General features: G+C 39.8%; 1 protein-coding gene across 1 annotated transcript in view; it reads left to right on the top strand.

The window, feature by feature from the left end:
- The window catches only part of mapkbp1 (mitogen-activated protein kinase binding protein 1), a 79,712-nt gene that overhangs the window by 61,834 nt on the left and 6,141 nt on the right, over positions 1–11,737 (top strand). Inside the window, exons 19-28 of the mRNA XM_079832270.1 lie at positions 10–132; positions 215–348; positions 517–563; positions 1,481–1,711; positions 7,346–7,470; positions 7,794–7,933; positions 8,043–8,228; positions 8,314–8,389; positions 8,561–8,844; positions 9,340–10,374. Coding sequence (XP_079688396.1) covers positions 10–132; positions 215–348; positions 517–563; positions 1,481–1,711; positions 7,346–7,470; positions 7,794–7,933; positions 8,043–8,228; positions 8,314–8,389; positions 8,561–8,844; positions 9,340–10,374 — 2,381 coding nt within the window. The remainder of the gene's footprint in view (positions 1–9; positions 133–214; positions 349–516; positions 564–1,480; positions 1,712–7,345; positions 7,471–7,793; positions 7,934–8,042; positions 8,229–8,313; positions 8,390–8,560; positions 8,845–9,339; positions 10,375–11,737) is intronic.

Raw genomic sequence — 11,737 nt, 5'->3', positions numbered from 1 at the left:
TGTGTTCAGCTGCATCTTTGTGTGGCGGCTCTGTCCTGAGTTGACCATCAAAATGAGACAACGGCTCTCAGACCTGAAACAGAACAGCAAACCTGTTCAGAAGACCCCACCGAATAAACAACACACACTTAGGTATAAAACCGATCATACTCATTAGTTGTTTTTGCAATTACACTATTTTTATTACACAAATAAAAAAAAATGTGTGTGTCAGCACAAGGAAAGAAATCCACAGTGCCCCAGTCATTGGCACCATGTCATCTGACAGCGACAAAGACGTGGAGGAAGAGGAAGGCATTGAGGATGAAGACGAGATGTTCCCTCCCATGTCATCTGGCGAAGAGACAGGTAATGCATCTGACATTCTCCTGCAGTCTCACTAAACTGGTTTGGCTATATTATATCCGGCTCTTTTGGGTTGGGTTGGATCACGTTGTATGATCTTATTGGGCGAGACTTCTTCCAAATGTTTATTTTAGACTCGCTTCTAACATTAGTTTTTGTTTCTGTTACAAGGATCATCTGAAGAAAGCCGCAATACTCTCAATTCCCACATGAAGAAGGTAAGAAAGTCTAAAGCCATATTCAGACGGTAATTGTTTCTCATGTGGACGTCTGTAAAAATTCATTTGCATGGCGCTCATTGATTTAACTCATGCATTCGGATTTATTCACTATGGTGGAACGAGTTTTGTGATCTACGAATCCGGGAACGTGCTGGTCATTCGCATGCTGTAAATTAAATGTCATATGCTTGGAATAAGAAGAATAAAACCATATTTAATTTAATAATAGGAAAATAATGTTCTATTTATTAATTCATTATTTAAATCTCCTGTTTAAAATAGGAGGCTAGACACACCATATTAGATACACATAAAGCTTCTTGGTTTATATTGTTTATGTATATAATTGTATATATTTTTAAACTGTATTGTATATATTGCTGCCACAATAACGGCCCATTTTAAATATTTACGTGCCTTTTTTCTCCTTCTCCTTTTTGTTCGTAACAGCTCCCACTTGCTGAGGTAGAGCGGTGATGAAATATTGTTCTTGTAAATACTTTCCAGCATAAAAGTGTACAACTTTAAAAGGCATGCAAATTACAGTGAAGCTCAACAGATATTTTACAGTGCTCCGCAGTGAGCAAAAAGGATTTTAAATTTCTCGTGTAAACTCAGAGATATGGATTCTGACAGCAAATAAATTACCACACAACTTTGGTGTTTGTCATAAAAACATTAGGTAATAATTTGTCAGTGTTTGATGGGAGAAAAACACTGACATTCTAGATTCGGATGGCAATAAAATCACCAACTAGCCTCTGTAAATGTTGAAAATACCTTACGTCCCCATAAGAAACAATTATCGTCCGAATAGGGCTTATGACAAGTTCACATCATTTTAACTTTGATTCTCTCATTTGGTTTAATTCGTCTCCATGCTGCTCTTTAACACACATTTTCTCTCTTCTCAGCAATCCAACAGTTGTGAACATGAGGGTTCTGGTCCACGGCCAAGGCGGCGCTGGTCCAGGCGAATGGGCAGTTTGGATCTGAAGGTGAAGTCCATGCTGGACCTGAGGCAGCTGGAGTCTTTTGCCATGCCCCTCTTCCCCAGCAAAACCCATGATGTTCATAAAGATCCTCCACCATCTAGGAACCAGGAACTGGGAAGCACCATCAGTCTTCAGACCATAGCTGCATGGGTGAGATACAGAATTCTTTAACCCTCTGGTCCTCTTCAGTCAAAAATGACCGAAAACTTTTACATTTTGAAATGTTTAATTTTTTTGCCTTATCGGAATGGGATGACACTTGGTGACTTTTGTTGCATTAGCTATGTGAACACACACAAAAAATCAAGGAGATGATACGGATATGTTAAAGGGTCGTAAAACTACACACTTGTCTCCTTCGCGGTCAGAAATGACCGACATAGGAAATGAATGGGAAATACGCAAAAATACGAAAACTCAGAGAAACTTTTGGTGGTACAAACTACAAATCAGCCACTGTGCAGAAAAAAAGTGCACAGCAATGAAGGGGTGACACTCTAAAATGTCAAGAGTGCAAATTAGACACCCATGCACACACACACACACACACAGAGAGAGAGAGAGAGAGAGAGAGAGAGAGAGAGAGAGAGAAATTAACAGGCAAGACTGCATTTATTGAAAAAATAAAGCTATAGCCTACAGCTGGCTACATGACATTACTAGGGCTGTAATCTCCCAGTCGATTAGTCGATTATTGGTCGATACGTTCTGGCTCGACCAAAATTTTGATTGGTCGATTTTTTGCAGCGTTCATTTAATTAGTTTTTGCCGCGTTCATTTAATCAGTTTTGCTGCGCCGCGTTCATTTATTCAGGTGGAAAGCACTAATTGCTAATGGGGGTGTTTTCAGAGCACCCCTGTTTCACAGGTAACAGTATGTCTTCAGAACACCCCCATTGTTTTCACTTTTGGATTAGCCCAACCCACTGGAGAAGACAGACAGATTGAAGAAGGCTAGTTTTCTGTAACTTATATTATTTATTTAATTGTGAGAGCGTTTTATCTGCTCTTGATCTGGCTTGTTTAATAAATATTCATTTTTTATTAAAGTGGACGTGCCTTTTGTGTTTAAGAGTAAAAGCTTTAAGTTAATAGTCTATTCGTGTCTCCGCCGCGAAGCTGAGCTCAGCTCCTGTTTGAGCTGCACAGAGCGGCTGAAATGATAGTGTCTGTCAGTTATTATAATACATATGACAAAAACAATTGTCTAAATTATGTTGCATATTCCTCAAAAGTTCTTGTGATGATATCTAGTTGACATTAGTACTATATTTTGGGAAATCATAGGCTATGATATTGCGCAGGTGCACGTGATGCAACGCTGTCAGAGCTGACAGACTCGTGTGTCAGACTCATTTCAGTGCAAAATAATCAGCTCAAAAACTATTTAATATACTGCAAATAGCCTACTAGTTTTTTATGTTTATTTATAATTCATTTATGCAGACAACAAGGCTACAAGTACTGCGCACAGTGCGCAGCTTATTAATTTAATGTTTTTTTTCCTAACGTCATTTTTAGTCGATTTTTAGTCGAAAATTTCAGGACTTCAGTCGACCAAGATTTTCTTTGGTTGATTACAGCCCTAGACATTACACGTTTTTATTTTTTTAACGGCTCCAGAAGGCGCTATTCTCGCTTCAAAAAATGGATTTTAAAGGCCTGCACTCTATTGTAATGTGAAATGTTGCATTTTTGGGGAAAAAATTACAAAGTTAAAAAATTACAAATTAAAGCTACATTGTGTGATATTTTCCCCCATCTAGCGGTGAAAAGGTATATGACCATCCAGTGAATTTTAGTTTCTGTTCCTCTCAATTCCGATTTCGTTTTAACTCCTACGGTGGCAGATTTAGTCCAAGATTAACATGGCTTCCAGTTCGACCTCGTCCACATTCGACACGGTGCCTGTGGGATATTCTGTGCGCAGTGGGATGGTTGGAACTCAACTGGCCTAATTCTTCAGCTAGAAAGAACTGCAGCTAATCCAGAGTGAACTTTGATGATAGTAATGTTTATTCAGTCATCCAATTGCAAGGCATAAACAGGTTTGCGTGGACATGTACATAAATGTGGTTTCTGTGAGAGAACAAATAAGGATGGTAAATATACATGGTAATGACATGACAGAAGATACACAGTTAAAAACTGTATAACTATGCTTATAAGTTACATTTGTATAATGTAACCAGAGCTTATTGTACCATATATAGGCGCTAAATGCAGCTGCATTAAAAGGAGCGGAGCTGCTGCTGCTGCTGCTAACAAGCAGTGTCGGGTTACAAAAGTGTGTGCACAGCTTTAGCACTGCAATGCGCTCTGTATAACAATTGTTAATATGCCGATCAGACCTGATACATATTTCCATCAACATACATTACAAGCAAATATTTTCTATAAACGAATAGACATTGTTGATAACAAAATAACTGAATGATTATTCAAATAGGTGAGCATTACGCTATTGTATGTTGACACAAAAATACTTCTGAGGTGACATCAACTGAATTACGCGATGACACACTCTGAAACATCTGACACATCTATAATGACAATAACTATTATTACTTACGGAGTTATTAACGCACAGAAATACCACACAAGGAAAAACAGAGTTTTGAGGAATAAACAAGCCAGGAAAACTCTGTATAACTCTGTTACTGGACGCTGCTGAGATGAAAACTCTCTGCGCATGCACCAGACAAGTCTGAACAAGTTGACGCGCACATGCGCGAGGCAGGGAATTTTGTACAGTGCCATCGAGTGTTAAAACGCGAAAGGCGAAGCTTGAATTTACGGGTATGTCCCTCTTTGGCTAATGTACTTTCAAGATGGAGGGGCAACATGGCGACCTGCATTCGAACCCCTCACCCATATGTATTTTCAATGGCATATTATAAACTTACAAGAATACTTTATTACTTGAAAGAAGTAAATATACATTAATGAGCACATATTTTTGAAAGAACTAAGTGTTTTTAGCTAAGAATAAACTAAAAAAGTTACACAGTGTAGCTTTAAATATTAATTCTAATGGAAAAAATTGCTTATTAAAATTGTATAATTATTGCATAGTACCATAGAATCCCTTCAAATATCTAAGTAATAAACAAAAAATATTATTGAACAGAAATATATTACATTGGTTTTCCTGGAAAAAAAAAGTGACATTTTAAGGCTTCTGTCACTTTTGACCGCGAAGGAGACAAGTGTGACCCCTAAACGAAGAGGACCAGAGGGTTAAATAATAGCTTTATCTTTATATGAAAATAAACAAAACATATGTATACATTTGTATCTTTGTATATAATGTGATATAATATCCAATATAGTCTCACAGAGCCAGACTTGGGAATACTTTTTGCATGAAATTTAGGGTTAATCTGAAAAGTATGATGCAAAAATAATAAGCTGGCATGCATCTTATTAGTGTCACGGCCAGCTCATTCTTGACCGTCACATAAAGAGGATCACACATGCAAACAAATAGTTTGACTTACAAGATTATTTATTAAACACTAATAGTGATCCATTACAGAAATATAACAAAGTCTTGGGATTTAAACAATACAGGGGAAAAATAATAATCCAATTGGTGAGGAAAGTGGAGCACCTAACCCCCAGAGGAAGTACTGATGAGCAGATGAACACAGCTTTTATACTCCGCCCATAAATTAATCAATTAGGCATGATTGTCTGCAGCCAATCACACCCTCAGAACACAATAGGAGACAGGGTCGTAACATTAGAATAATGCCATAGTCTCTGCAACAGGTTGTAGAGACAACACAGACAGTGGCGGATCTAGAAAATTTGACATGGGGGGGCAAAGGGGTGGCAAGAGGTCTTGGCAGGGTGGCAGGGGTAGATGGTACATGGAAATCCCTATATGTGAATTGCTTTAACAAAACAAACACAAAACCACTTTTAAACTACAGTACTTATTGTTTAATCATGCCCTTACACACTACAAAGGTTTTTAATTCACAACAGGAATAAGCCCAGTGTTCAAACAAAACAAAACAGTATAAAAAGCCAAATGAAAATATAAAAAAGTACCGTAATTGTGTCCAAGATGCAGTGGACTACAAATATACAACAGTGGACAATACTCAAGTTCTTATTATAATTAAAAACTTATAATTACAGTCCACAAATGAAATGACCCATGATCACCCATCTTTTTTAGGAAAGCTTAAGCTTAAGGCGACTGTTGTTGTGCTTTGCAGCAAAATGTTTCACAAACAGCGTTATGTGTTTCTCAACATGTTACAGTGTTTACATGGTACAATTTCTGGTAAGCTACGCTTTTTTGTTATTTCAATTAAATTATTGTGATTTGATTTAATATTGACTCATTTGGATAAATATTAGGCACACAAGATGTACCTAATCTCAAGAAAAAACTACTCACCTAATGCTGTGAACATACAGAGAGCCCTATCAGCTGTCAGTGTTATTTAAGGTTCAAAATAACTCAAATTACATATAATGCGTTTTTTTATTATAATAACAACTTTATTTAATTATATAAATAAAAATATAATAAATATGTAATATGGTACTACACATATTTAGCAAAATACTCTCGACTATAGCACATTTCTTGCCAACTAATGTGCTATAGCCTAAATGGCTAAATCATTCAATCATAATCATTAAAAGGCTTTCCTGAGGTAAATGTTATGTGACATAATTGTTCTCCAGTTGTTTTATTGACCCCTTTGTTAGATTGATTGGTCGATATTATGTATGAGGAATATACATTTAGGTAAGTTGTAGGCTACTGTTTCTTTCAACATTGTCCATTCGTGTTTATTTACTATTAGCTAGAGATGATCGGTCCACGTGCAGCTAGGGATCTGTCACGTAACATTTACAAGCGCCAAAACGGCATTTATTGTTTGAATTTCGTAATAAAAGTGACAGAATCTGAGAGCTGAGATTTTTTTTATATCATAAGTACGTTAACCTGCTCTGTCTAGTCTGTCGGTCTCTGTGTCCTCTTTGCTTCGCGATTTTTCTGTGCGTGAGAGCGTGAAAAGTGTCAATTGCGTGTGTCTCACGGTGAATGCGTGAGATTTGGCAGTTATGGATACAATATTTTTATATTTTTTATTAAGCTGTTCTTGTCTTTACTAAAATCAAAATAGGCTAATCAAAGGGAAGAGTGCTCTTACGAATCACAACCGCTGATTTTGGCTAACGTAATAGACTCGCTGTTTTTGTTGATGCTGAATCGTCTTTAGCATACAATACATTCATTACAAATGTAATTTTAAGTTAAACGTGTGTTTAAACTACACCTGGGGAAACTCACTTCACCTTCAGGGGCTCTGGGGCAGCTCAGTCTCTCCAGTGGGTTTGTAGGGCCACCGCACCGCAGCAGACTCGCTGTGTGTGAGCCAGACTGAGCGACCGCCGCTCTGCACGTTTGAATCAGGGATGTAGCTAAGTATTTGAGGGGCGGGGGGAGGGGTATTTTATGTATTTTAATTGTAATACATTTAAAATAAAAAATTAAATGGTTTACTTTTGGTAAATATATTGGACATACTGGCGGGTTGTTTTTACAAGTACAGTTTTTGGATCATCAAAGTTAGGGGGGCAGCTGGGGGGGCAAGGCTCTAGAGTGGGGGGGCACCTGACCCCCCTTGCCCCCCTGTAGATCCGCCCATGAACACAGAAGACATGAGTCTCAAAATACATTTTTATTCGTGTGCTTATCAATGCAGACCTGTTTGTCTGTTCTGTACCTTTTTGACCTGTGTATATTCTCTGTAGGTTCCTGAAGAGAATGGACCAGGAGGACAAACACGTCCTCATTACATTAAGCTGTCTCCTCAAACTCCAGACACAGAGGTGCTGTATCCTGAGGGATGTGAAGATCAAATCAGTCTTGCAGGCAGGTCAGTTAAAAACAAAAACAAAACACTTCTCACCAATGTATTTTTATGAGTCACAGTCTTTAATCCACACAAAAATTAAAATTCAGTCATCATTTACTCGCCCTTATGTTTCTCCTGCGGAGCACACAAGAAATCTTTTATGTACCACAGAAAGAAATTCATACATTTTTCAAACATGGGGGTGAATAACTGATGGCGGAATTTCCATGTTTGGGTGGAGTATTCCTTTAATTGTGTAGTTCAAATGCATACAATGATCTAAAACACCCTGTTGAGATGATCCTCAAATGTTTGTCCGCTCCCTTCTCTTTGTTTGTACGTAGTGAGTATCAGGTGAAAAAGTTGCCCCATGGAGTGAGATGTGCTAAAGTAAACTCTTGTCCTGAGAAGCAGAGTCCAGACAGTGCCTGCTCTATGGATTATTCCAGCAGTCGTCTGTCTAGCCCCGAGCACCCTGGAGAAGGTAGAAAAAAACTTAACTAGAAGACTTGCACAGTCATTTTGTAAACGCAGTAGATGCAATGGGCCCTTGATGAGATAAAGGAGCGTATATTCCTATGTGTTCGCTGTAGACTCTGAGCCCACTGAGCCACTGAGTGTAGATGGAAACTCATCAGAACTGGATATGGAAGATCTGGATGAGGAAGAGGAGGACAGCTTGAGGAAGAATGAGGTTCAGACTCCTGTACCTCAGACCCCAGACCAGGAGGCCTTTCTCAAGAGGCATTTTGCAACCCTGTCGGACCTCAACAACCCTGGTAGGGTGTTTGTAATGGTCACAATTTGCTTAACACACTTTTCTTTATTGTAGGTATGAGTTCTCATACTTTTCTTTTTTGGCAGCAAGTCCAACCAGAGTAACTCCAAATATCTCTGACAGCATGTCATCTAAGTTCCTTTCTCAGAACTCCACTAGCAGGTAAGACCCTTCCAACCATGACTTCTGGCGCATTTGTACATATTTTATGTATTATTAATGTGTATTGTCCCTGATTAAAGAATAAATGAAATGAAATATTCCCATTGACATTCGTACTTCTGAGAGGAAAAACATGACCTTGCTCTTCCATCTTTATTTTTTTTTTACTAGACTTGCATTCTCATTCCCCTCAAGCAGTGACAGTAAAACCACCAGTGGAGTGGTATGGCCCCTTATCTCAGAGGTTCGGCCCCTCATGGAGAATAAGAGTCCAGGCAAACAGCAGGAATCCCTGGGCTCTGAGAGGACAACAGGTCAGCGTTTAATCCAAAAGAAACGCACACCTGTCATGGACTCCCGCAGACTGATCAGCCCCGTCGCTAAAGCTGCCGCAAGTCACAACACTTCTGCAGGCATGAGGAAAGCTCAATCTATCCACAACATCTCCTCAGAGGGTAAAGCATCCATGAACTTGAGCTACAGAATATAGGATATTGTTTTGTTTTAGTTCCCTGTCCCTATATAAGTGTACTGAAAGTTGCTTTGCATAATGCATACAAAAAAAATTGTTTAGTGTAAGAGTATGCACAAAAAAGAAAAATAAATATTTTTTAAAAGTAAGGGAAAATGTAGTTTAAAATTGTCCAGGTCAATTGTTTTATTTTCGAACACACATTGCTTTCGTTTGTCATGTGTCTCCTAGATGCTACCCGGCAGTGTATAATCCACAGTGGTTTAGTGTATTAAACCGTTTTCTCTGTTACTGTTTAAAAAGTCTGTTACTGTAAATCGCGTAGTGTTTTACAGCCTTAAGTTGCTCCAAGGGCATCGTCTTTGTAGTAAAAATGATCTGCTGTCATTTTTCAGCAGAAGTGTCTGCTTAATTAAGACTAACTTGGAGATTCTTCTTTTCTCACATTAATCACCTGTTCCCTCCCTCTTTTGATCAGCTGACATTGTCCAGACATCCAGTCGTCCTTCTAAGGAAGTCCACCCACAGCCCCAGACCTCTGAAAGACCACGGCGTTCCCTTCCCACCGTCCCACTCACCAGCCCCACCACTACCCTGCCCAGGGACATAACTACACCTACTAAGTCCAAGTCCCGTTCCTATATGAGTCCTACCACTAGCTCCATGGCCAAGATTTCCCGCTCCGTTTCCATGGGTGACAACTTGAATGTAGAGGAACAAGGAGAAGACACAGGATCTTTAGACCCACGCAGGAGTTCAGGTTCTGACTGTTCCAACCCTCGGAGCTCCTCCCAGAGCAAGCCCACCACTCCTGTTACCCATGTGTCTTCCTTTAATACTTTGGCATCCCCTTTTCCAGGCCCCTACATGCCCCATGCAGTAGTCATACCCACACTGAGCGCAGGCTCAACTGGAATATCTTCCTCTAAAGGTCTCCAGGTCAAACTCACCGGCAGTTCTCGACCCCTGCTCCATATAGACATTCCCAATCCTCTTCCAGATAAACCCTCCTTATCTTCTCTCTCACCAAGCAGCAAAAGCCCCAAGCTTGTACAAAAGGAGTCCTTGAGTAGAACCCCAACAACTCCCTCTTCACTTCCTGGAGCAGTTCACCTGCCCAACAGCATTATACAGCCGGTCAAAGCTGTTCATTTGAGCCCATCTGAAACCAAAGACCAGATAGAGCTCAGTATGGTACTTATTCCCAGCCAGACCGAGAATTTATCAGAAGCTGAACTTCACTCGGAATTAGAGCCAAAAGAAGAGGATACCCCTGAAGCTGAGTGCTCTTCCATGAGCCAATGCAGCCCAAGTCTACTTCAGTCTTCCTCAGGAGCTCAAGAATCAGGTTTGCTGGAACATCAGTCTTCCCTTGTACCATCTTCCATTCTGCTACGGCTTGGGCTGTCTAAACACTTTACCAAAGCGCTCTGGCCTCTCTCATCCGCCACCTCCTCCATCACTTCTTTCATCTCCTCTTCACCTTCTCCATCCATTAATCACCACCTGCAGGGTGAGGCATGCCCATACTAACACTTGCTGTAACATCTGCCCTCTAAATCAGTGGTACTCATCCAGTTTATGGGCCAAGTTGACACATTTATTTTACTTGCTAAAACATTCTTTATTAAACCAAAGACTTGGGTGATACCACACTTAATATAATTCACACAAGTAGAACCTTCCTGGATCAACATCATTTGTTGGAACAACATTCCTTCTAACCAATTATTGCCCATGATTTTAAGGTACAATTAGGATTAGGGCAAGGGTTTATCCGATCTCCTAAAAGGTCACTTTTCCTGCAAGTTTAGCTCTATTAAACCTGCTAGAAAGTGACCCTCCAGGAGCAGGATTGGACATCCCTGAGTTAGGTCAAGGGTTGTCCGATCCTACTCTTGGAGGTCTACATTCCTTAAGGGTTTAGCTCCAACCCTAAGGTTGGAGCAGGAGTTAAACTCTGACCTCCTAGAGCAGGGGTCTCCAAACTCGGTCCTGGAGGGCCACTGTCCTGCAGAGTTTAGCTCCAACCCCAAATACCTGAACCAGCTAATCACTGTCTTACAAGGCACTAGTAAGCATTGATATACATAATAAAGGCTAGATGACTTAAGGGCAAAGTCTCTAACGTCATCACCGGCGGCCATCTTGTCACAGGCAAGCTTTCTGGCGGGCTCTGTGGTACCTGATGTAAGGCGAGTGATCTGCACGAACACAAATACTCTTATCTCGCTGAAATCTTGATGGATTTACAGATGGTTTTGGTTACTTAACGTTATTAACGTGGCTATAATTCTGGATGATTGAACAAATTATGATTAATTATTCATAAGTATGCATAACTACATCTCTGACGTTTATAACAAACCAAACAGTTTGAGAATCGGTAGAAAATTGAGCAAGTTATGGTTATTTAAAAAGTACATGCTCCATTAAAACACAATGTTATGAGTGAGCGAGCAGACTGTGACAAGATGGCCGCCAGGTGCGGACGTCGACCTCCATTGGCCAGCAGCGGGGACGAGACATCTAGCCTTTATTATGTACAGTGAGGAAAATAAGTATTTGAACACCCTGCTATTTTTCAAGTTCTCCCACTTAGAAATTATGGAGGGGTCTGAAATTGTCATCGTAGGTGCATGTCCACTGTGAGAGACTGTCCACTGTCACAATCTATGATTTTTTAACTATTTATTTGTATGATACAGCAGCAAATAAGTATTTGAACACCTGAGAAAATCAATGTTAATATTTGGTACAGTAGCCTTTGTTTGCAATTACAGAGGTCAAACGTTTCCTGTAGTTTTTCACCAGGTTTGCACACACTGCAGGAGGGATTTTGGCCCACTCCTCCACACAGATCTTCTCTAGATCAG

This window comes from Gobio gobio (genome assembly GCF_949357685.1).
Source record: "Gobio gobio genome assembly, chromosome: 13".
Classification (NCBI taxonomy): Eukaryota; Metazoa; Chordata; class Actinopteri; order Cypriniformes; family Gobionidae; genus Gobio; species Gobio gobio.
The sequence above is the reverse complement of the archived record's forward strand: the minus strand, read 5'-3'. Positions and strand labels throughout refer to the sequence as shown.